We start from the raw sequence: 27,776 nt of genomic DNA, 5'->3' as shown, positions 1-27,776 counted from the left end.
CATTTTATTATTCTTCAGCTATCTTCTGCAAATATCTCCATTTTCTATATGCCAATTTGCCTACCGACATACACTCGTGTTTGGTAGGTAGATAATTATTTCAACAGTACAAGGTACATTTCCGAATAAAAATACATTGTTGACATATGAATTAAGTTAATATTTTTATTTTTATTTATAAATTATCACTTTGACTACAAAAAAAGCGTAATCAATTAAGGCAAATCTTTAAACAGAAATATTTATTTTTGTTCCCATGCTTTGTTTTTTTAAATTTTTTTGTTCAAGTAGTTCGATAAACTTTAGCACATATTCACCAATTAATAATTTTGCTTGTCATATATTTTGACAATAAAATACAAGTGTATATTTCACCATATTCAAGACAAAGTATGCGGGGTGGGTTTTTCCCAATGGAGAATTTGTTAATTGAGCTCGAAAGTTGAACTGACTCTTATTATTCTAAAATGCCTAAAATGTGTCTCTCTCTACTGTCGGATGCTTAATTAGGTAGGATAATTAGTTTTAATAATCCACAGGATGTTCTTTGTAAGGTGTTTTTGGCTGTTGAACCCAACGAAACTTCTGAAATGAATTGAGCGATCAGTTAATGCATTTGAGACCCCCAATTAATTAAACACAAAGAGTTTAACATACACACAAAAAAGGTTTAAAAATATTAAAGAATTTTTACTTGTTTATGATAAATTGGAAGCGAAAGCTAAATACAGAGTTCTATTTAGCTTCCGCATACATATATACCGCCCTATAAAGAGCCGTAGTTATTACAATTTTGAAGACTTGCATTTTATACGAATTGTCTCATAACTCATCTGAAAACCTTTACCGAAGTCCACTTAATCTGGTTCCGGATAAGATGTAAGTCCCAATTTCCACTTATAGGGCATGTGTAGGGTATTGTATAGTCGGCTCCGCCCGACTTTTGCATTTGTTTATATCTTTTTAAGGGATTTTTCAGGGGAAAACTATTTAGTTGGCGACTTCTTGTAGATTTCGATAAAATTTAACAAAAATGTGTATTGTCATAAGAGATTTATGTATCGTATGCTAATTTTTGTGACCATCGGTTGACAAAGGACAGCATTATTATAATGGGGTACAATATCTAAATCTGAACCGATTTCCACCAAACTCTTTAGGTATAGTGGTAGTCGTCGGGAAAAGCATTTGCCAAAATTTTGGGAAGATTGGTGAATAAATGTGCTTGGATCTAGAAGTGAAAATCAGGTGAAATATATATATGAGAACTATATCTAAATCTTAACCGATTTCTGTGATATTCGCCAATAGTATTGGGAGTCATAAAAAAATCATTCTTGGCAAATTTCGAGAGGATCGGTTAAAAAACGACCACATGATTGCAATATTAGTCCAAATCGGACGAACATATATATGGGAGCTATATCCAAATCTGAACCGATTTTTTCCAATTTCAATAGGCTTCGTCAAATTTGAAGATGATTGGATGAAAATTGTGACCTGTACTTTGTTCACAAATCAATATGGACAGACAGCGGTGGTTATCCCCTGTAACTTCTCCCCAAATTGGTGTCCCACTTCGGAACGCCGTTTGGTCTCGGCTATAAAAAGGAGCCCCTTTATCTTTGAGCGTAGATGAAATGATATGTAATATACAGTAGGAACAGGTGTATCCAATAAAATGTAAAATATTACTCGCTTTTGGTCTTTGACCATGAAACTACTCCAACAAAGTTATTTTAATTTTTCAAGTTTCAGTTTTAGTACTCAGGTCAATAGACCAAAATTTATTGACTAACTTCTTTATACCCTGCACCACCACTGTAGTACAGGGTACAGCTTTATTGACGTTCTAATACGTGCGCAAAATTTCATTAAAATCAGTCCTAATTTAGATATAGCTCCAATGTGTATATTTCATCCGATATGGACTTTTATGGCAGTAAAAACCACAATTTTGGTCACATCTTAATGACACATACTAGGACGTCAATCTCTATTTGACGCCCCAGTATGTGTCATTAAAATTGGCACAGGTTTCGATATAACTCCCATATAATCTTTTATGCGATATGGCCTTTTAAAGAAGTGGAAATCCAAATATTTTGTCCTATGGTAGGAAAACTTACAAGGTTCTAAATTGCTATTTCAATTGGTATCCAAATTAAAGGCTGACTAGATTTCTAGATAAGTTCTACATATAAAAAGTACTGCATTCACTAGATGGTGTAGGGTATTATACAGTCGGCACCGCCCGACTTTTGCCCTTCCTTACTGTTTTTTTACTTTGGCATTATTGAAAGTACAATTTTTCATATCCCTTATAAAGGCTGGACTAACTACGCGATTACTTTTTAAACACTACAAAAATCTCAATGATAACATAATACTATTATTGAAATTTTACCTTAAGTAATAAGGAAATGGCCTACTGAATGTAATCAGCATGTTTTTATTCCTTCAAAATATATTGTATTATCTCAAAGAAGTAATGGGCAAAAAAAAATTGATTTTTGTTACGACAATAACACTGATTGCTATTGCATAAATTATTTACACGAAAGAGTCCATCTATCTCTGCAGTCGTTTAACGTTTACCCGTTCCAACCGAGAATTTCAGCTCATCTCTCCCAGAATTGACAGTCTAACATCAGAAGGCAATACTTCGTATTTAGCATTTGTCACTGGAACAATTTTCCATATACAACTCTACGATTTTAGGAAAGAGCTCTTTAATATTTTCGAATAAATTTAGTTAAGAAGATATTTATTTTTAATTGTACAGTTTGTTGAATTTCCACAAAAACGACCTACCCTGTAACATGTAAGATTTTATCTTGTTGTGCGTAGTATTACAAATATCTGAATAAGCACGTAATACAAATACATCCAAAATTATCTTTTTTTATTACAAAAATGTTTTTGACCCTATGCACCTAAAGATCTTTTTATCCAAAAATAATAACATTTTGAAAGATGACGAAAAGAAAAGTATGTATACACTTTTTGTGAAAACAATACCGTATACTACGAATGATGTAATGCTTTTGAATCATGCTATAGGACATTGTTTTCACAAAAACGGTGTCACTTCACTATCATTACATGCGGTATCGTTTTTTGGGCCGAATTTCCCGATATTCCCTTTTGAAAGAAACTTTCCCATTACCCAAAATTGCTTTTTCCATTTTCGCTAGTTTCCACTTTTACAAATATTGTAATTAATCATAGTGGCCATAGACAAATGCTTGCTTCTTGGAAAAAAATGTGACAAATTGCCCAATGGTAATTTGTTTTCAAACATTTAATCAATTAAAATTTTACACTATCCCTAAATGTCAGTCATAGAAATGTCGGTTATGCCAATAAAAAAATGAGGAGCAACGAAGAGCACACCTTTATTTGGCAGAAGGTGGAACATACTGGGCCTACGAAAATAAAACATTCGCTTATTGACTTGTGGATAGTTAATAATGAATGTAGTCAACTGTGTAGTATTCCGTTTGAATTATCAATTGGTGCTTGATTGACTGCCACACAGACAGACATCCAGACAGTAAGATAGACAAATGAAGTGACCGACTGACTGAGTGATACGCTGACACGTTTATTGATTGACTCAACAAGTAATCCAATAAGCATTATCAAGGATGACTATATTGGTATTCTAACATACATAAATATTGCCATTCATTTGGGGGCCACTAATGCACGATGAAAATATGCAAAGTTGTATAAATCGCATGCTACGATACTATGTACAACTTTTTATTATATTTATTTCCCACTCGATATGCTGGTTCAAGGGTTTCCTCTATTTAACGCTTCATAACACACCATTGTTAGATTAAATTACTTAATTTCATTCCAACAATTTTGTGCGACATTAAATGTCCATTACAATAATGATTAGGTGATAAAGATAAATTTGGTACAATGCCCATTATCATTGATTGTAATTTTATCATTATTTAACGATAAAGTGTAGGAAAGTGATTTTTTACACTGACAAAAAATATCCTCAAGTAGACAAATATCAAACAAGTAAAAGCGTGCTAAGTTCGGCCGGGCCGAATCTTATATACCCTCCACCATGGATCGCATATGTCGAGTTCTTTTCCCGGCATCTCTTCTTAGGCAAAAAAAGGATATAAGAAAAGATTTGCTCTGCTATTAGAGCGATATCAAGATATGGTCCGGTTTGGACCACAATTAAATTATATGTTGGAGACCTGTGTAAAATGTCAGCCAATTCGAATAAGAATTGCGCCCTTTGTGGGCTCAAGAAGTAAAATAGAGAGATCGATTTATATGGGAGCTATATCAGGCTATAAACCGATTCAGACCATAATAAACACATATGTTAATGGTCATGAGAGAATCCGTCGTACAAAATTTCTGGCAAATCGGATAATAATTGCGACCTGTAGAGGCTCAAGAAGTCAAGATCCCAGATCGGTTTATATGGCAGCTATATCAGGTTATGAACCGATTTGAACCATATTTGGCACAGTTGTTGGATTCATTCAAATCGGATAAGAATTGCGCCCTCTAGAGGCTCAAGAAGTCAAGACCCAAGATCGGTTTATATGGCAGCTATATCAGGTTTTGAACCGATTTGAACCATACTTGGCACAGTTGTTGGATGTCATAACAAAACACGTCGTGCAAAATTTCATCCCAATCGGATAAGAATTGCGCACTCTAGAGGCTCAAGAAGTCAAGACCCCAGATCGGTGTATATGGCAGCTATATCAGGTTATGGACCGATTTGAACCATACTTGGCACAGTTGTTGGATATAATAACAAAATACGTCGTGCAAAATTTCATTCCAATCGGATAAGAATTGCGCACTCTAGAGGCTCAAAAAGTCAAGACCCCAGATCGGTTTATATGGCAGCTATATCAGGTTATGGACCGATTTGAACCATACTTATCACAGTTGTTGGATGTCATAACAAAACACGTCGTGCGAAATTCCATTCCAATCGGATAAGAATTGGGCACTCTAGAGGCTCAAGAAGTCAAGACCCAAGATCGGTTTATATGGCAGCTATATCAAAACATGGACCGATATGGCCCATTTACAATACCAACCGACCTACACTAATAAGAAGTATTCGTGCAAAATTTCAAGCGAATAGCTTTACTCCTTCGGAAGTTAGCGTGCTTTCGACAGACAGACGGACGGACGGACGGACGGACGGACAGACGGACGGACATGGCTAGATCGACATAAAATTTCACGACGATCAAGAATATACAGCGGTCAAAAAAAGTATTCATCATTCAATGTTTTTTTTTTAATAAGTCTACAAAAGACAATTGGAATAAAAACATATTAAACTAATGATGCAGTAGTGCTTGTGTGATATATACAGGGTGGCTGATGAATATTGCTACAATGATGAATATTGCTACATTTTTTTTTCGGTGTATGGAATACATTTTTCTTTTATTCATGTTAAATTAAATTATTAAATTAATTATTAAATTATTATTAATTAAATTAATTAATTAATTAATTAAATTAATTATTAAATTATTATTATTAAATAGAAAAAAAGTTATTACATTTTTTTTGGTAGCGGCTTTCATCAGCCACCCTGTATGTACACAATTTCATTGTTTTTAAAGAAAAAAATAGTATTTATTGGAACAAAAAGGGCCATTTTACAGCTGAACACAAAATATTAAACAAAAAAAGTATTCATCATTGCAAAAAAACAAAAAAATAAATAACATAATTTAAAAAAATTAATACTTTGTTATTCGACCACCGCGTCTTATAACTTCTTTTAAACGGTTTGACATCGATTGGACTAATTTAGCGGTTATATTTTGGTCTATATTAGTCCATTCCTCCATTATCACCTGTTGCATTTGACTCTTGCTCGAAAAATTGCGCGTTCTCAATTTGCGTTCGAGATGTTCCCAAAGATGTTCAATTGGGTTCAAGTCGGGACTTTGAGGAGGAGTTTTAATGACTTTGGGGCAGTTATACAGCATCCACATCTTGGTATTTAAAGCAGAATGTTTGGGGTCATTATCTTGATAATATTGAAAGTTATTACCAAGCCCAAGTTTTACAGCACTATCTTTTAAATTCCTCTTTAAAATGTAAATGTAATACTTATGATCCATTACTCCATTAATAATTTCAAGATTTCCCGCTCCTGAAGCCGCCATACACCCCCAAACCATTAAACCACCTCCACCATGTTTTACAGTAGCAACTGTGTTTCGTTCTTCAAGCTCTGTATTTGGTTTTCTGTACACTATGACCTTTCCATCGCACCCAAAAAGATTAAACTTGCTCTCGTCTGCAAAAATGACTGTTTTCCAAAATGATTCGGGCTGTTTTACATACATTTTTGCGAAGTTTAGCCTTTTCACTCGGTTTATTTTATTTATAAAGGGCTTCTTACGTGCAGTTCTTCCTCTGTAACTATGCCTTTTGAGTGTATTTCGAATTGTTTGTGTAGTAACTTCCTTCCCTAAATATTCCATAGTGTTTTTACGAAGAATGGTCGCATTTGTCTTCGGAGTTTTCTGAACTTGCCGCACTAGCCAACGCACATCTCCAACTGAAAGTGCTTTTGGTCGACCAGATCTTGGTTTATTGTCAACAGTTTTGGTTTCTGTCCACTTTCTGATGATGGATTGTATAGTAGATCGTGGTCTATTTAATATTTCACTGATAGTTTTTTGAGTTAAACCATTCCTGTGGTGTTTTATTATCAAAACTTTTACCTCATCAGAAACCTCGTTTTGCTTACGACCCATTTTGACAAAAACTATATTTTCAATGAAATTAAATATTTGCTGTCAAGGGCAAAGCCTCCTTTGCTAAATAAAACAGAAAAGGGGGATTCCCAAATAATATTTGAATTTGACTTTGATGATAGCACATCAATGATGAATACTTTTTTTGTTCTGTTTTTGGTGTTATTATATAAAATTGCATTTTTTGCGCTAATTAAATTTATTTTTTGAATTTATTTTAAAACATATTACGAAAAATAAACTATTGCATAAAACTGCATTATTTGTTTACTTTAAATTTTCTTCAATTACCCAAAATAAGTGAATTTATTATCAATTTTGCTAATGATGAATACTTTTTTTGACCGCTGTATATACTTTATGGGGTCTCAGACGAATATTTCGAGTAGTTACAAACAGAATGACGAAATTAGTATACCCCCCATCTTATGGTGGAGGGTATAATAAATTCAAATATTTATAAAGTCCATTAGTATAATCTTTAAGAAAAAAAGGGTAATTTTTGTCAGTATATAATAACTTTATTTAAGTTTTAAGCCAACATTTTCTTCCAAAAAGTGTTCTCATAAAACCATGAACGAACGCGAAGTTTTTCCCGTTCACCTACTTCCACAGATGTTACCTTAAATATGGTGAAAATTTTATCCCAGCAAAGAGAAGGGTTAAAGATTTGCCACATTAAGTCACAAAGCTTGGAGAACAAAACCGATGAACTTAAATAAATTTTTCTAAACTCAGATATTGATTTAATATGCCTATCAGATATATGGCTTAATTCCTGTATTCCTGACATTTTAATCAATTTACAGCGATACTCTTTGTTTAGGTCAAATAGGGATCGTCGAGGAGGTGGTGTTGCAATTTTGGCAGAAATGCTTTGAACGCCAAATAATGTTATAGATCCAAACCTGATGATGAGACAGATTTTTTTGTTGAACTCAAATCATTTAACAAGAAAATATTAATTGGTTGTGTTTATCGATCCAATAATGCCATTGACCTTGGTCTCCTTCATAATATCAATTCTAATGTCATGGTTGTCTCTGCGTTGGTGGATAATATGCTAGGAATTGGATTAAAGGCCACTAATTATACGCATCCAATGCATTTCCTCTTTTACAACAGTACACGGCTTGATTTATCCTTTGTTAATAATCTTGCTAATGTTCTACTATATGATAAAATTGCAGCAACTTGTCTCTCCAAACATGATGTAATCTATTTAACCTATTATTTTAATACGAGTGCAGTTGAAGAATCTATTTCATATCTTGGACTATAGTTACTTGGAAGGTAAAATAAATAAATTGGAAACCGATACATTCAATGATTTCTGTTGACCAACTACTTCAATTCCTTCAAGATTGTTTTATTTTCTTACATTACGCAACAATACTGATTTAAATTAGACGAATGCGAAACCATGGTTAAATTCTATAATCAAATCATATATCGTGGATAGCAATAGAGCTTATACAAGGTGAAAATGTTACAGAACACCAGAACTATACCTAGATTGTATACTAGGTGACAGCAACTTCGAATTCAGATGTGTTACTCCTCTTGAAGTACAGAATTATTTTACAAAAATTAAGTCTAATGCGATTTGTCCAGACAAAGTTGTTCCAAAATTTATTCGCATAATTCTTCCTCGTCTATTGCCATATGGCACATACTTTTTTATGAAAGGATGATTTTTTACGAACTATAGCAAAGCTTTTCAAAAAAAAAAGCATTTTGGGCAAAAAACGTTGCATATCAGCGTACAATAGCGCTCACCATTCATAGTTACGTTACGATTACAATGATGCCACCAGCCCATAAACCGCACCAAACTGTGACATTTTCTGGATGCATTGGTAGCTCTTGCGATGCTTCTGGCTGATCTCCACTCCAAATCGACAATTCTGCTTATTTACGTACCCATGGAGCCAAAAATGATCTTCATCGTTAAATGAAAGAATAGCGCAATGAACTTTCTTAACAGAGCACGAAATTATAATAAAATTCAATCATTTTCAAGCGTTGCTCGTTTTTAAGACAATTCATGGTTAAATTATAGACCAAACTGAAGAACACTATGCTAAGTTCTAGTATTTATACAACTTCTTGAAAACATACAAAGGTTATTCCTGTGCCCAAATCTAACAACGAATTTCATCTTATTGTAATTCCCAGTTATCTCTCAAAGGTTTTTGAGAAAATTTGACATGATCAGATGTCGGAGGACCTCCAAAGGGAATCATTGTTGACGAATACGCAGTTGGGTTTCCGTGCTGACCATAGTTGCATTACAGTCTTAATTGAAGTTTTTGATGAAATAAGGAGTGCTATTAATGGTAACAGGACTGGTTTCCTGGTTTTGCTTGATCACTCGAAAGCAATTAACACCGTCGATCACAACAATTTATGTTTTAAACTCTGACGTTTTTTTAAACTTCTCTTCCACTTCCAACAATCTCTTAAAGTCGTACCTTTAAAATTGGACAAAACCTGTGTATACCAGGGCAACAACTTCTAGAGCAATGCGAGTGGATAAAGGTGTGCCACAGGATTCAATACTTGGACCACTTTTTTTGTGTTTATATAAACGATCTTCCTTCAAAGTTGTAACATAGCAGAGTGCACATGTACGCGGACGAAGTTCAAATCTACCTATGAAGCTCATTGGAAAACATTGGTCAGTGTGTTGGAAGACTGAATGATAATCTACACCGGACCAATGCAAGTGGACTTTATTTAAATCCGCTAAAGTCAAAGTGTCTCATCATTCATAGGAATAGAAATATCTCCTGGGAGGGCGTTGAAATAATTATCAACAGTGAAGAAATAGTTTAAGTTTCTAGCGTCAAGAATTTGGGACTGGTATTTAAAAATATTCACTCTAAACTGGTCGAACCACATAAATGCTATCGTTTTGTAGACTTTTGGGAAGTTACGCACATTGTAGCTAACACTTTAGTTTGCACCACCTTATATGAGATATCTATGGGCGGAAACTCTTTTGGTGCCGGGTCTATTAAATGGATGCGAACAATTGCTCATTGTGTGCGAATATGGCATTCAATGGCATAATTCGCTACGTATAAGGCTTAAGAAGAACGGAACATGTATCATCCTACAGTTATTCTTTATACGGATACAATTTTGCCACCTTGCTCAACATGGAAGCCTTATTATTTATGCACAAAGTAAATTATATTCAGAAACCCAGTTATTTGTATAAAAGACGAACGCTTACGAGATCTAGCAGAGGAAAAAAGCTTTGATTTATAGCTGCATCTAAAGTCTCTGGACATCTTGACGTGACAAAGTGCTAGACTATTGTTTAAAGATTAAGGAAGTAAATATTCAATAACACAGTGGCTTTGTTTTGCTTGATATTATTCCTGGTTTACACATGGTCTGAGCCGAATAAGTACTGCACCAATATACCTGGTAAAGGCGGTACATAAAATGTAGAGTTCTACACGTATGATACACCTCGAATTAATTGAAACCCGTATATCCGTGTCCACCTGATTACATCCATAAAAGGCTAGGCAATGAGTAATTAGTGGACCTCTCGGGTGTTTTCCATTTTTTTCATCATTAATATTGGAATATTCAAAGTTTTTTTATTTTTTGAATATTATCTTTGCCCCAGATCCAATCGTTCTCGGAGAAGATGATACACGTTCTCTCAGCATAAGCGATTGCAATTGTAAAAATGCTTACAAAGCAGAAACAAGCGAGTAATTACTCTGTCACTCCACCCCTTTTAAAACATTTTAAAAGTTTTTTGTCTTCTGCGCGAAGGAGAAAAAATATGTCGACCTAAGGATGCTGAAAAAAAAATATTTGTCCATCTTCTGACGTAATTTGTGAAAGGTTTGATAACTTCTCTACGGAAGTTGATGTTTAGTAATGATGATGATGTCAATAATTGATAACAATGCGTTTTTGCTATTAATACGATTCAAATACAACATCATCACACCTAATATGGTTGAAACCAAAGACTAAACGCGTCCCCTAGTGGTTGGTGTGTGTTGCTATCTTTGGCTTTCCTTTTCCATTTGCATCTCCGATCATTGAGCTCGTCTCGAAAGAGAAACAAACAACAATTGTAAAATTTAATGATATTCGCCCTAACAGGCAAAAAAATTGAAAAATGGAAAATTCGGCAGAGCCCGTCCGGGATTCGAACGTGGGCACACGGAGCAACAGCGAGGGCCGTTCCCGTAGCTAGCATTCGAAGCCATCAATAAAACTTCCAAAAGATGCACAAAATCATGTGTAGTACGGAAGAAGTATAATTTGCAACAGAAGGAATGTCTGTCATTACACAAAAATACATGCATTGGGGAAAAGTACAGCTAATAGATAAGGTTGTCGAGAGTGGTTAATGTGATAATTGTATCATAGATGCGTTTTCGCTACTTAATATGGTTGAAAAGTCTTCTAACCAAAGACGAAACGCGTCCCATAGTGGTTGGTGTGTGTTGCTATCTTTGGCTTATCTCTTCCATTTGCATCTCCGAGCATTGAGCTCGTCTCGAAAGAGAAAAAAACAAAAGTTGATAGGTTAGGTTAGGTATTATTATAACAATAATTACTAACAGATTTATTGATTAAGAGTAAAGTACTTGTAGCCATAATATTATATTTCTTCGAATAATTATTTTCAACTTGATTTAAATTTTATTATTTTATGACAACCCTTAGGATCAAAAAAGATCAACTGTATTTCGCAAAGGACTTCATTTCCAATTCCAAAGTACACATCCCAATACAAAAAACAACTCGTCAAACCCCTATAATTCTATTTGATTCCCATAACAGTAGCGGCTTCATTTCCCTATTAATATAATTATTTTAATAAATCATAGAAAACAAATTCTTTGAATCACATATCGATTTCATATTGAAACATATATAAAAGAAGGCCTCATAAATCACTAGATAAAAAAACACACACACCTCACACAAAAGCCATAAATGGCAACAACAATAGGAGAAAGGCCAAAGTAAATATTAAATATCACACAAAGTTAATAATTCAAAATCATACAATGTGACATGTGGACAATAAAATATTAACAATAAAATTAAAGTTTGCTTAAGTGATAAGTCATAAGTGCAGATATTTCGCCCCCATGAATCTAGACCTGGCAAACAATTGCCGGGATGATATATGACTAATGGCCCTGTGGTCTCTCTTTTCTTACTTTTTATCAGTAAATGCAAATTGTAGTTGTCTGTGATAATAAGACGAAATTTATGTATGCCCATTTAGTTAGCACCTGTATAAGGTACTCGCATTGTTGGCTCATAGGTACGTATTGCAATGATACGCCAATACTTGCGAACAAACAAGGGTCGTATCAGATTTATTTAATTTATTATTACAATTCAGATGAGAAAATGAAATACAATAAATGAGAAAACAAAAATTGAATAATTACTTCATACACAATGTTATTTGTTAAACAAAATGATACGAAAGTCCAATTATTGGCAATCAACTGTAGGAGCACACGAATTCAGTGAATCAAAACTGCAATGAGACACGTTATTGATAGGCATTCTATTGTAGAGAGATGATTTATAGGAAAGTAGTTTTTAGTGGCTGATTCATTTAATAGAATGAAAATGCTTACGTGAATTATAACTACTTAACATTTTATCAAATTGGGATAAACTGAAGATAAATCAATTTGGCAGCAAATGTAGAAGCCACAGGTTGATAACAGAAAGACGTAAATAATGTCCCATCAAAGACGAGTAAAAGATGAACACATAAAACGCAAAATCAAACCAAGTCAGGGGAATTCTATCCGTTTACATCTCCAGGGCCCTGAAGGCATTGTACTAGCAAACTACAGGCAAAAATAGCCATGTACAACATACAATATATTATTAACAGAGTAAGATGTTCTGACGTGGTCTACCGCTTTGCTGTCATTGGCTAGAATAGAAGTATCTGTTATTGTATTCATCAGGACAGTTCACTGTCTGATCGGTAAATATACGGATATACCTAAGGTTGCAAGTAATGACTTCTGATGACTGAGGAGACTATAGAAAATCTGCTGAGTGTGTCCCTCATTGACAAGCAGAAAGAGTTCGATCCAGTTTAGATTTACCAAGTCGATAATGTTGACATATCACTAATATATTCTATTAATCTATTTATTACAATTCTTTTGTATCTCTGAAACTTCAAAAAATCTATTCGTTCCTATTGAACTAAATATCAGATGTGTAGTGTATTTTTCCATTAATCTTCCATTCATTTCACACATTTTTATTATTTATTCTATTATACACACATTAGTTCGAATGCCATTGCGATTGCATGAATAAAAATGTTCTCATTCTTAAAGAAAGCTTTGTTGATATCGTTATTTTAGTGCTATTTTTCATATTAAGCTATGACTTCATACATATATCTGAGTTTTGATGGTCTTCTTAAGCATGGATGAAAATAGTGTGACACTATAAGCAAAACGCAAATAGCTCATGGCGTTGCCATTTTCATGCTTACATCATCGTTTTGACGTAATCGTAAGAAAAAAGCTCACCAAGCCTAAGTGAACCCAATTGGTTGGTATTCATTACAATAGGTTATGACATCATTAAGGAAATATAATTGAAATTTTTTCTCTAAATGAAATATTACATGTAAACCATTCATTCAGAGCACGTTACGCACTGTTATCCATGACGCATCATTATTGTCGCACATGACAATAGAGATGTCAACACTGGTAAAAAAAAGTTCACTCAATTCTAACAAAAAATACACTGAAAAAGGTTGGCCCAAAATCTAAGATTTTTCGTTTTTCGATGGATTTTAGCAATGCAAACCAAAACTTTAAAACAAGGATGCTATCTTTAAATTTAGTTTCCGATTTACTAACGGACATGATCATCCGTTTCAAATCGCTGATTGATTGTTATTTTACTTCATAGATTACTGTCTAATTATTCTTTTTTGATAAATTCTTTTTTATACCCTCCACCATAGGATGAGGGGTGAACTAATTTCGTCATTCCGTTTGTAACACCTTGAAATATGCATCTAAGACCCCATAAAGTATATATATTCATTATCGTCATGACATTTCAAGTCGATCTAGCCATATCCGTCTGTCTGGAGGAGTAATGCTAGGCACTTGAAATTTTGCACAAATACTTCTTATTAGTGTAGGTCGGTTGGATTGTAAATGGGCCAAATAGGTCCATGTTTTGATATAGCTGCCATAAAAACCAATCTTGGGTCTTGACTTTTGAGCTTCTGGAGAGCGCAATTCTTATCCGATTTTGCTGAAATTTAGCATGAAGTGCTCTGGTATGCCACCCAACAACTGTGTCAAGTATACTCTAGGTAAGTTTAGGTAAGAGTGGCAGTCCTTCACAAACTCACTTAGAAAATTTTAAGTCCATTGTGATACCACAGACTTCCGATTAGACTTCTTGAGCCTCTAGAGGGCGTAATTCCCATCGGATTTGGCTGAAATTCAGCATGTCGTGTTTCGTTATGACTTTCAACATCTGTGCTAATATGGTTGAAATCGGTTGATAACCTGAAATAGCTGCCATATAAACCGATCTTGGGTCTTGACTTCTTGAGCTTCTAGAGGGCGCAATTCTTATCCGATTTGGCCGAAATTTTGCATGTTTGGTTTCCAACAATTTTTTTAACGTATGGTCTAAACCAGCCCATATCCTGATATAGCCGCCATATAAACCGATTTCCCGATTAGACTTCATGGTATTCTAGAGGGCGGAATTCTTACCCAATATGATTGAAATTTTGCATACATATGTTGTTTTGGTATGACTTCCAACAATTTTTCCAAGTATGGTATATAGCCTGACATAGCTGTCATATAAACTGATCTCCCAATTTGAGTTTCTGAGCCTCAGAAGGGGGCAATTATGACTCGATTTGCCTGAAATTTTGGTGTTTTTTTATTTCAAAAAGTTATTTAAAGAACTTGACAAATGTGATCCATGCTGGATGGTATTTTGCCTTGCCGGAGTTAACTCGCTTTTACTTGTTTTAACTTAGCATCCTAAACTAAAAAAAATTTAACATTTAAGGACGCTCCTATTCGTAGGGCTATTTTTAGTCTTTAAGTACGATTCAGTGTTGTCTAGGCCCAAGGTCAATTTCCTAACTTTCAACAATATTTTGACCTTCATATTAGATTTTTGTCTTTAACTTCAGTTTAAGTTAGCTATTTATTAACCTACCATTTAAATTAAAAAATCCTTAATATGAAGGAAAATATTTTTCACCAAAAGGAATGTTTCCTTAAAAAGTTTAAACACTGATAATCTTTAAATTATGGTTGCTAATCTTTGGCTCGAATCTTTAAAATCAGGACAATATTTTTCAGCGTATCGTTGTTACTTAAGCTTTTAACTTATAAGGCAGAATCAACTTGTTCATTGGTTGGGCATTCTTAGATGCATATGTAAATGGTAATAACATAGGCATTCTTATGAAAAACTGTACCTGCCAATACTCTATTTCAGCTTAAGGATAAATTACTAAAATTTCCCATGAACATTCCATTAAGGAACAGGGGATACTTCTCTCACATCAATGAGTGCAGTCCGTTTAAATTTGAAGCTCACTGATATGGGACCTCCTTTTTTATGTCGAGTCCGAACAGCGTGCCGCATAGTGACACCACTTGGTAGAGAAGTTGTAGCATTGCAGAATACCCCACAAATGTAGCCAACATTAGTAAGGGGATACCACCGCTGAAAAATTTTCTGATGTTCACACCGGGATTTGAACCCAGGCGTTCGCATCATAGGCGGGCATGCGGTGGCCTTAAGGATAAATAATATGTAAATCTCTGTTTGGCCCTGATCATTTTGATATCCAGATATTGTATTTTTCTCGAAACAATGCTTGATTTATTTAGGTCATCAGATTATGCACGTACAGAGTGCAAGTATGGTTAATGAATACGTGACGTAGATATAATATGCGTTTAATTTTTTTTTTAATTTATAGACGCTTTCGCTTTATCGTGATCTGTTATTGTTATAGGGTTAATATTGCATTTGAATATTAAAATATGGTTTGTTTTTTGCTCAATACTATTAAAAAATGTGTGAAAGTTCTGTTGAAATCATCTCCATGCTTACAAATATTGGAAATTCTAACTAATTACGTTACAAACTGAAAACATATTTTCTGATGTGATTACAGTGGTTGGCCGTCAATGTCGATTTTGAAGTTTGAAGCCACACTATACTAAAATAATGTATACAATAACGGAATCTATTTCGACAAAACTGAAATTTGTATGGTGTGCCGTTTGAAGTGGGAAAGCAATCTGAGAAATCAATACTGTAGGTAAATTAATGAGAATTATTACTCATATAAGTAGCCAAGGCACATTTAGTCATATGTATGTATGTATGTGTATGAATTTTCATTTGCGGGACAAATTCAAATACAGTTGAAAACAGCTTTGGATAACAATTTGATAGAAATAAAAATTTTTTAATAACTTTAAATTCGCGATTCAAAATCAATTTACGTCTCATCCACCAAATAAATTTCTCATGTTTTGAGTGAAAGGTTACAATTTAAATTGAATAGGATCAACCACAATTAACTTTTTCACATTGTAGATAATTAATCACGACAAATGGTTGTGTATGAAAGCCGACCTAAATAATTTATTTGGGGAATACTGGTACATTGACATCATATTGTTGACTTCAGCATAAACTTCATGCATAACTGTTGACAAGGCGTGCCAAAGGTCAAATACTAGTTGTCTCATAATTAAAAGGTGCGATTTTGCCTGAAAGCTTACCGTAAGATCAATAATCATTTATAATGAAATCTTAGCTTATCTTAGAACGGAAATTCTTTCGAATCTGATATAGAGACGCCAGCACGTTTGTAACATAGTTTTAACTCTCATTATATCCGTAAACTGGAGAAATGGGCGCGTTATTAAATCACCATGAACATATAAGCAGTCAACAATTACCCTGTTCAGCAGCCAGTCTCAGCTAATGGTATAGGGTCAGTAGAACGAAACCCCGAACATTTTAGGAGTTTTTTTTTGAAGAACTTAAAAAGAAGACTAAAGGTTCCCATATGAAATAAATTTAGTACAGAAAGTTAACATTTCATACCGATCAAAGGATCACTAGCGCATTCGGACATCTTACTAAATTTCCGATGAACATTCCACTATGAAAGAGAGGATACTTGTGTCATATCAATGAGTGCATTTGTCTCATATCAATGCCGAGTCCAAACGGCGTGCCGCATAGCGAGCCCATCCCACAAATGTAGCCAAATCAGCAACTAGTAAGAGGATAACCACTGCTAAAAAAATGTTCCGATGGTCACGCCGGGATTTTTGTATTGTATTTGTATTTTTATTATGATAAAACCCATACAAAAGACAGTGTCTTATATAAAGCATGGGTTAGTAAATTGATAAATACAATGAGTTCAACAAGTTTTCATTTAAATAGAACAATAATTGGTACAAAATATTTAACAATTTAAGCAAAGTTACTGATACAATATTTAAGTTAAAAAAAGGTTTAAACAAAAGAAAAAAAAAGAAAAAGAAACTTTAAAGAAAATTTAACAATTTAATCAAAGTTACTAATAAAATAAATTAAAAAAAATAGTTATAAAAAAAACAAAACAAATAATTAATTAAAATGATTATAAATCAAAGATTTGAACTGTCGTTCATTACTTATAATTTGAATACTATTGGGAAGATTATTCCAGAGACGTATAGCATTAACAAAGAACTGTTGTTCAGATACACGATATTGATGACGTATTTGTATTACTTGTTTAGACCCAAGTGTTCAGCGTCATAGGCTGACATTCTAACTTATGTTGAAAGTCTTACGCATTTCGAATTTTGAAGTGGCTAAGACTCCGAAATTAACCGCCGATCGATTTTTTACCGCCACTATTCGCAAGTCCTTCTTCATTCATTCAACATGTGTAACGCAAAGCCATGCATATATTAAATTAAAGCTACTCAATAATGAACATATGTGACTTAAATAAAATTACACCCAAAAATTACAAAAATCCATTGCCAATTACTAAAATGCTAAAGACGGAAAACAATAATTAAAAACATTTGTGTCGTTCTGTCTTGGCTATAAAAAGAAGGTCTGTTATCATGGAAAACTGAAAGCTTGGCTTGCACTCATTGATATGCGTGAAGTTTCTCCACTGTTCCCCAATGCGATGTTCGTGGACCAAATTTGCACATCAGATGGGGCTGGTGGAAACTCGAGACATACGGATTTCAAATCCAACTCCCTTTGAAATTTTAAAGAAATTAACCCCCACTAACTTAATGAAATAAACCTTAGCAGGTATTAATCTTCTCATTTTCCCAGACAGGAATAAACTAGAATGGAAAATCAGGACCCAAAAACTGTCAAGCGCTTTAAGTAAGATTAACTATCAATCTCAACTGTGCATGAGTGTGAAATTAAATTTATCATGACATAAACAGACAAGTTTTCGTCGAAGAATTTTTGTCGGACACATCCGAAGAGGCCTATGCTATGGTGATACACAATCTGAATCCATCATTGTAAATCACAACGAAGGAGCTCAACATCCTTTATAACCCAGAATCGGAATTCATGGGACATTAGCTCGTAAACTTAAGTTGCTTTGATACGAACTGCTTTATAACTTTTTAAATGCAGATATTCTTCTTTACTTCGGAATATACTATTAAATTTGCCATGAACATTCCATTAAGCAACAGGCGATACTTCTCTCATATCAAGAGATTTTTAAAATAGATATCAAGAATACCATGAACAGCCTGAGGTGGGCAGATGTAATACAAGCCCCAGAGATAATCGTTAATCTACCTAGATACTTGATGAGGATAATAAAGAACTACCTGAATGAACGGGTACTAATCTGCGAAAGGATCAAAGGCCCAGAAACGATGCAAACCACTGCAAGAGCCGCCCACCCAGGGATCTATGCACGGGCCAGACCTTTGGAATGCAATCTACGACGAGATTTTGAAAATAGACATACCTGACGATACCTACCTAGTGGCTTATGCAGACGACATCGCAGCAGTGATTAAGCCAAGAAACACAGAATTGGCCAAACGCAAACTATGATCCGCGCAAAGAGATGACGGGCCTCTCATGGATAACAACTGGCCATGCATAAGACAGATTGCTGCTGACTAGGCGACTCATTCCTATGGAGGGATGGTAATGTCGTCGATACATTACCATCCCTACAAGTCATCGGCCAAATACCTAGCAACGACAAAAGCGCAGAAATAATCTCACTGTTAAGCTGCCTTAAGGCCAATATAGGTGGATATCTTCCATGCAAGAGAAATATACTAATGTTAGAAACGCAAACGAATACTATCGGTGCAAAGAACAGCAGCGTTACGAGTCACGTCAGCCTATAGCACGGTGTCAGGAGCAACCGTCTTTGTAATTACTAGCATGACTCCCTTTGATCTTTAGTGCCAAACGTGAGGCCGTGTATCAAACTGACCTCGTACGATGTGTAGAAGTAAAGACGATGCAAAGATGGCAAAAGAGGTGGTTAAATGATACTCGGGGTAGGTGGATTTATCCCTGATATACAGAGGAGGAGGCGTGGGGAATTGAACTTCAAACCAACCCAGATGTTATCCGGCCATGAGTATTTCAAGAAGTTCTGCATCAAATAGATAAGTGAACTAACACCGACGTATACGCGGCGGAAGAAGTTGAAGACTACGCCGAGAATACATTCTTCGACTGCAGTCACTGGGCTGAGCGACACAGAGAACAAAAGACATCGCAGATGCTGGAAAATGAGAGGAATTGAGAGGCAGATATGCTCAACAACTATTGCGCAGAAAAAAAAATGGATCTCGATGCAATCACTGGGCTGAGCGACACAGAGAACAAAAGACGTCGCAGATGCTGGAAATGAGAGGAATTGAGAGACAGATATGCTGAACGCAGAAAAAAATGGATCTCGAAGCAATGGCGTAGGAGACAAAGCGGAAGTCTAAACACAGACACTATGTGGAGGAGATGGTTAGACACCAAATGAGGTGGTCCACCTCGAAGTAATGCGAAAGTAGTTCCGAGGTGGAGTTTGTTCCCCGGTATGACAGAGCCCGGCATACCACGATAGAGGTAATCGTAAGATGCTGAAAGCATTTCCTAGCAATTGTGTTGTAATTAAGTATCATCATGATTGTTTTGATGGAGATTTAAAAAGTCTCATTGTTCGTCAAGAGATAACTACACATTTTTTTTCTGTTTTATAAAAAAAAAAAATAAAATTTTAACAAATTAAGACAAAGGTCAATTGTGTACAACAATTACAAATTATAAGCGTTACGAAATTGTGTAGACATTATTATTTTATTTTTGGTACGTGAGTGCCTCTTTTAAGATTGTCGCTTCAATTACTTCCCCTTCACCACCAAAAAATATCAATTTAACCTAAAGTTATTTATCAATTAATTTTACTAGATCTCATCTGGGCATTCGTGTCCACAAAAATAAACCAGAGCTTATCTTATGAGTAACAATTATTCACAACGAGGGGAGGCATTCACTAAAATTTTAGAATGTATGAAAAAAAATCATTAGAACGATCACCAAATTTTTTGAAAACTTACGTCATGAATAATAAACTTCTCATGCAGCAGAAAAAAGAATAAGAAAAAAAGACTTCAATGCTAAAAAAGCGTATTCAAATCCCCATAAGAAACCAGATAGAACTTTTGTAGAGCTAGCGCAATCGAACAAAAACGCACACAACAAAAGAAAAAAAAAACACTATCTCTACTTAAACGGAGACAGAGGCACGGGTAGACAATGGCAAGACTTTGATGACCAAAATTCAATTTATTTTGAAAGTCTTCCGTCCACCACCATCAGCATAGACACTGCGCACAGAAATGTGGACGTATGAGATAATTTCGAAAACAAGTTTTGAACTTTTGGCCGATTTACTTTTGCCGCCTTAAAATGGCATAGAAACTTCAAACAACTACAAGAGTTAAATGGAAATGAAAAAAAAATTAATAGCATAAAAGGTAAAAAATTTATATAACAAAAAAAAAAAAAATAAAACCACGACGGAAGTTCTGCTAACCATATGCCCAAGAATGTGAGAACCTCTAAAAAAGTAAACAAAACCGGCGAAATGACATCATTCGTATACGCAACATTTTTGTATGATACTACGTACCTACCAATGATGCCATAGCAAACACCAAAACAAAAGAAAATCAAAATAATTGTGTGCGCAGACGCAAAGGCACAACTAAGCCTAGGACCAGTCAGCCGGCTATGTGAAAGACCTAAATACTCATACATAGAGAGATATCCCCGCAGTCCAAACGTCTACCATGACACTGTCTTCAAAGCCTTGTGTAAGATAATTTGAATTTTGTTACAGATATGGCATTTTTGCTAACATGTCTTGCATATTGTCTGTCATAAAATTCTATTTTCGACAAACTCACTGACCGTGTCCACAACAAAGTCAGCAAAGTTTTTTTCATTTTCTCTCTCGTTAAAAATGTAAACACTTCACTTTGTAGAGGACATCTTAGCAGACCGTGTCATATAATCTGATAAAGGACAAGGACAACGAATGGTCACAAAGAGGGGGCTGTGAGCATTCCAAAACTATGTGTCTTTATCTAGACTTGAAGAGGTCTGCTGTCACTGGCTATAGCAGACGTCTCAGTCATTGTGCCTGTCATGACAGGTAATTTTCTAATCGGAAAACGTGCTGACAGATTGAAGGTTGCCAGTAACGACTTTTGTGAAGACATCGAAGAGGAAGAGACTATAGAACACCTTCTGTGTCCCGCTCTGGCAGTCAGAAGGGGGTTCACTTTAGGTTCCCATTTATTCGCAAGTTGTTGGGCTTTTTTAAGCTATCTGGATGGTTCAACGGTAGGAACTAGAAGGCATCTTCCTTCTTCTGTTCCTGTGGTATCAGAATGGACGAAAACGTCTAAGTGAGTCTGATGGCAGACTGCCACTTAAACCTTATCTTACCTAACCTATGTGTAAACATAATATTATAAACATAATATTATGTGTAAACATAAAATATTAAATGAATTCATCAATAAAAATTTTTTGGATCATTTCCTTTTTTGTCATCTAAGACAAACTTGCAGAAATTGTGAAATATTGTCACTAACGAATATATGAGGAATACTTTCATCTACTTTGGAGGCCACCGTAGCGCAGCGGTATGTCCACCTATAACGCTGAATGCCTGGGTTCGAATCCTGGCGAGACCATCAGAAATTTACAGCGGTGGTTCTCCCTTCCTAATGCTGGCAACATTTGTGAGGTACTATGCCATGTAAAACTTCTCTCCAAAGAAGTGACGCACTGCGGTACGCCGTTCGGACTCGGCTATAAAACGGAGGCCTCTTATCATTGAGCTTAAACTTGAATCGAACTGCACTCATTGATATGTGAGAAGTTTGCCGCTGTTCTTCAATGGAATGTTCATGGGCATATTCATTGATGACATGTTCGATAACAATGTCACTTAAAATGTCATGCATGATTTTCACGATTTTCATGAAAATATCATACACAATTTGTATGGACCGTCGGCTATATGTCCTCCACTATTTAACAAGATCATGCACCCTTCTTTTTAGACGTCTTGACGACGCGGCCTACTGGGATGTTGCTTATAAAGGTATTCCAATGAGTGTGAGTGTGTGTATATAGGAAAATGATATTAAGGCGCAGGGTCATGGTCAAATTCGAAGGTTGACTGTATCACTTGTATAACAACAAACGCACAAAAAATGACAATGCTTTTGCTGTTTCTTATTTTAAGCGTAAGATTCTCAAGTACCCCTTCCTCTTTGATTGTCCATACAGCTCATATAAACCCCCTATAATTTTGAGACAAACCAAGTTTAACCAAATATAATGTGAACTTCTTTTGCGTGCTTAGCATTACTAAGCGTCGACAAAAATACGCATAACAAAAATAGCCGCCACACCATACAATGTGTAGACAATTTATGTCATTAAGATTAAATCGGAAATACCTTAGCTACTATTATTTTTTTATGCTAGGTCACAAAAAAAAATTAAAAAAATGTGTACAATTAATTTTACTGGTATTTAATATCACAAGAGAATATTCACTCTGCGTGTAATCGTCGATAGGTTGGGGGTCTATTTTCCCATATCTGAGCAGAAGAGTGCTAAAGCCGCTATCACACGACATGTAGTTATGAAATGCCACTTTGTGTATTCACATGTAATTTAAAATGTTTGTCAAAATTGTCAATTTAAATAGGATTCATAATTTTTTGCATGAGAAAGGTGGGCAAATCATAAATTTGTAAAAACAATTTCATTTGGGGTAGCTTTCATTCGACTAACAAAAAAAAAGCTGATTTCTTTATGTTTTTATCAGAAGGAATAGAGCACGTTCCTAACCAAAAAAATACATGTGATATTTTGAAAAGTGATTTTCTTATGTCAGTTTTCCCCTCCTAATGCTGGCAACATTTGTGAGGAATTATGTCATGTAAAACTTCTCTCCACAGAGGTGTTGCACTGCGGCACGCCGTTCGGACTCGGCTATAAAAAGGAGGCCCTTATCATTGAGTTTAAAGTTAAATAAAAAAAAAAGATTTGGCAGCCCCAATAAATTTTCGAAATATGGATGCACACGATTTCGTTAGCACCTCAGCTCTCACCATTCCAAATTTCAAAGAGATATCTCCACCCGTTTTTCCACTGCGTTTTTACTAGTTTTTTTTCGAGTTTCTCCCACTGAGCGACATTAGTGAGGTACTATGCTATGTATAAACTTCTTCCCCAAAAAGGTGTCGCTCTGCGGTATGTCACTCGGACTCGGCTATAAAAAGGAGGTCCCTTTTCATTGAGCTTAAACTTAATCGGACTGCACGCATTGATATGTGAGAAGTTTGCCCCTGTTCCTTAGTGGAATGAATGTTCATTGGCAAAAATTTTAATTTTTTAATATGATTCAAAAGTGGTCGCTCTAAGAGATATACTTCAGGAAACTCTACGTGCAACAGCGTTGTGGGCTACCGTGGTCTAGGTGTAAATCCGTGCAAAACAGAAGTAGTACTTTTCAGCAGGAGATAGAAGTAACTTACAGTAGCACCTGTCTCCTTGGGAGGAGAGAATGTTCCATTTACAGAAAGCGCAAAATACCTACGTGTTTTGTTGGACATATTTTTGAAAGGGCAATAAAGGCAACTCTTGTCCTATACACCTGCAAGAGATCCAATGGCAAAAGTTGGGGATTTAGACCGCGCGTCGTGCATTGGGTATATATTGCAGTTGTGAGACCTAAAATGCTATATGGCGTTGTGGTCTGGTGAAAGGCGCTTCAAAAGTGCACTGTTCAATACTCAACCGGATCCAAAGATCACAGCCGCACTGAGGACGACACCATCTGATGCACTGAATTTAATGCTACATCTAATGCCTCTGGGCATTGTGGCTAAACAAATTGCTGTTCCAGGCAGTGTGGATTACACCCTGCCTGAACCGCTTTATGATAAAAAGTACTGCACCAATATTCCTGATAAAACTGATTGGAACTACGATATCCCTGGTAATAGAAGTTACATAGACTTCTATACGGATGGTTCCTAACTAGACGACCAGTTGGGCTTTGGGTTGTTCTCTAAAGATCGAGAACTGGTCATATCGAAAAGAGTGCCCGACCATTGCAGTGTGTATTAAGCGGAGATCCTTGCAAAAAAAAGAGGAGATCCTTGCAAAAAAAATAAATAAAGACAGCCAAATACAGCCAGGCAGCCATTGGAAACAAAAAACCGCCCTCGACTGTCGCAGATCTCTTAACGAGATTGCTGAACAGTTCAAAATTCATTGTTTCTAGGTGCCGGGTCACAGAGATATCCTAGGGAATTATAAAGCGGACGAGCTTGCGAAACTAGGAACTACCTTACACACTACAGGGACACTGCAATCTGTGGGTATGCCTCTAGCGACATGTAAGTTAAGTTTTCAGGACCAGGCCCGAAGCGTAACGAATGATAGATGGTCACAAAGAGGGGACTGTGAACTTTCCAAAATTATGTGGCCTATTCTAGAATTGAAGAGGTCTACCGCTTTGCTATCACTGGCTAGAACAGACGTCTCAGTCATTGTGTCCGTCACGACAGGTCACTGTCTAATCGAAAAACATGCAGACAGACTGAAGATTGCCAGTAACGACTTTTGCAAAAGCTGTGAGGACATCGAAGAAGAAGAGACTATAGAACACATCTGTGTGTGTGTCCCGCACTGGGAGTCAGAAGCAGTTCAACTTTAGGTTCTCATTTCTTTGAGAACTTGTCTGATTTAGCGGATGTTTCGCAATTTGTTGGGCTTTTAAAGTGATCTGGATGGTTCAGCGGTAGGAACTGGGAGGCATGGTATCACAATGGACGAAAACGTCTCAATAAGTCTGATAGCAGACTGCCATTTATACCTAACCTACATGAGGATTGGAGCGCGCTCTGTAAAGACAAAAACTTGCTTGTGATGGCACCTTTACTTGATAATACTGTTGTAACTATCCAGAGTGGCTATAAAATTTCCAAGCAAAATATGTACTTATTATGAGGCCTTTTACGGAGAAAATTAAAAAAATGTCGGCTCCACTCAACGGTTCAAACAGTTTATCTTTAGCACAGGAATAGACCACAACAGTATGTACCTGAAAATAAAACCCGTAGTTTTGACTCTGATTTCCAGTTAGAGAGTAATCCGGCTTCACAGAAACGATAGACGTGTATTTGTTCTAATCAACAATATAACTTCACATAGAAAACTTTTCAAATAGTAAGAGATTAACAGAGTCATATAATTTTTTGAACATATACTACCCTAATCTGTCATGTGTCTTTTTTTGTTTCTACAATATATCCAGTTTCTAGGCTTAGAGTGTTTTAGGTGGTCCATTGTCTTGTCAGTATGACTACTCTACAATTTGTTATGACCACAACTAATGCATTTCTGTCAAGTCAGCCATGTCCTTAAAAGTTCTGCAATGAAAGTGGATCTTGAATTAAGAAATTATTGGTAAGGTTAGGCCTGTATCAAAATGTCATAATGTATATGACAGTTTTATACACTGATAGAAAAAAGACGTTGCAAATTCATGCACCAATAGTGTCATCAACAAACACAGGCTTTGTCGACATGCGGGGTTGTTTTTGTGAAAGCGCGTTGTTGTTTCATGCACCGACCGTTGTGAACACCATCCCTACAAAATGTATATGTATACCAACCATAAGTTTAAAACTTTAAACTTAAACGTTTTCGGTATATAGGCGGCTGTGTGAATTCTAAACACACAATCATGGGATGGATGGGACACAACTTCGATTCTCAGAAGCACACAAAAACTTTTTATAATGTTTAAACAAAAACCTGTGCACTACACTTTGGCAGAATTTGAAAGCTGTGTTCACAAAAAATGTTGTCGATTTATGAACATTTGTGGTTGATCAGATAATATATGTGTGTTGATTCAATTTTATGAACCAATATAAGCAATTTTTCAACTTCGTGCTTGATTTCTTCTATGCGATCAGCATGGACAGTTCCCTAAAAATATCGCCGTAGACGCTGATTTAGATTCAATTGATTATTATAAGGATAAACTATTGTACATCGCTGTCCACTAACAGCTTATAAATTTTGTTCAAAATTCCGTGATTTGCATGGATATTTTTAAAAATAAATATTTTTTTTAATTTAACAACAAATGAAATAATTTTTAAATAGAAATTTAATATTGTCATTCAAAAACAAAAACTAAATAAATGAGATGTTGGCAAAAGATTCAGCCGATTCTCAAAGAATTTTCTAAGACCAGTTAAGCAAAACATTGGTGTGTCCTGAAATTATTACAGTTCTTCATAGCGAAATAGGTCAATCTAAATCGAGCACCAGTTAATTCCTTTTATTGAAAAATCTTCGCAATTCTCTTCAAGGATTTGCTCGCACTTTAGTTGATCACAATGATTCATTCTTCATTCATTTAGATTCATTCACACACTCTTTTAACAAATTAAACTGTACTAGAATTTGTGGACCAACCACTTTCTTGAATTTTCATTCATATTTAGGAGAAAAAAATGTCAACAAAAGACTCATTTCCTGTATCCAAAAACAAGTTCCATTCAATAAACAAAATACTAGCCCACTCACACACACACACAAATATTTTCAAGGAAGACAAAAAAAGAACGCAACAGATAGTAGATAGGCCGAAAACCGAGGAATAGATCTGGAGTACAGGTACGAGTAGAACATGGCCAATACACACAAACACATGGGCACGAGAACAAACATCTATGACGACACAGCACTACATTTGGCCAAAGAAAACATAAGGCCAAAATAGCAAATAAATGTTTTTTGTTTTAATTTGTGGCACTTTTCATCCGCCTGACTTATTATTTATTTTTTTTTTCGTGATTTGTTTGCTTTTTTCCATATCATCAAACTCACCAATTCGAGAATTTTCAAAAGAACACGATTGTTGAATTGCATGTTGAGATTTTTTTTAAGATACACAAATTAATGTAAAATTCTTTAAAAAAGCTAAAATATAATCCTCTATTCTCAGCGCTTGTTTGTTTTCTTTCGCTTTACGTTGTCTACACGACCGTTTCCAACGATTGACTGACGACGACTTGCTGATCTGAGTTGTTTTGTGTGTTTGGTGTGTACAACCGGCCGGCCGCAGCACTTCATGAAAACTTAGCAACTTAGCAATTGTTGCTTGAAGGCTTTCCACTAGAGATGTGCACGTGAGTGACGTTACACTCATGCACGCTCACGAGAAAAAATTGTACTCACGCACTGTTTTATGTCGACTCACGGTCACATACGCTCACGAGACAAAAATTTTAAATTATGCACGATTCACGA

General features: G+C 35.4%; 1 protein-coding gene across 1 annotated transcript in view; it reads right to left on the bottom strand.

Annotated features, from left to right (window-relative positions):
- LOC106091564 (protein snakeskin) overlaps positions 1–27,551 on the bottom strand; it is a 40,671-nt gene extending 13,120 nt beyond the window's left edge. Inside the window, exon 1 of the mRNA XM_013258114.2 lies at positions 27,354–27,551. Within this exon, the coding sequence (XP_013113568.1) occupies positions 27,354–27,395 (42 nt within the window). The 5' untranslated portion in view covers positions 27,396–27,551. The remainder of the gene's footprint in view (positions 1–27,353) is intronic.
- Between the last annotated feature and the right edge of the window lie 225 nt (positions 27,552–27,776).

The sequence above is a fragment of the Stomoxys calcitrans genome, chromosome 4 (genome assembly GCF_963082655.1).
Source record: "Stomoxys calcitrans chromosome 4, idStoCalc2.1, whole genome shotgun sequence".
In the NCBI taxonomy this organism is placed as follows: domain Eukaryota; kingdom Metazoa; phylum Arthropoda; class Insecta; order Diptera; family Muscidae; genus Stomoxys; species Stomoxys calcitrans.
Note: the sequence above shows the minus strand (reverse complement) of the source record. Positions and strands in the feature narration are given on the sequence as shown.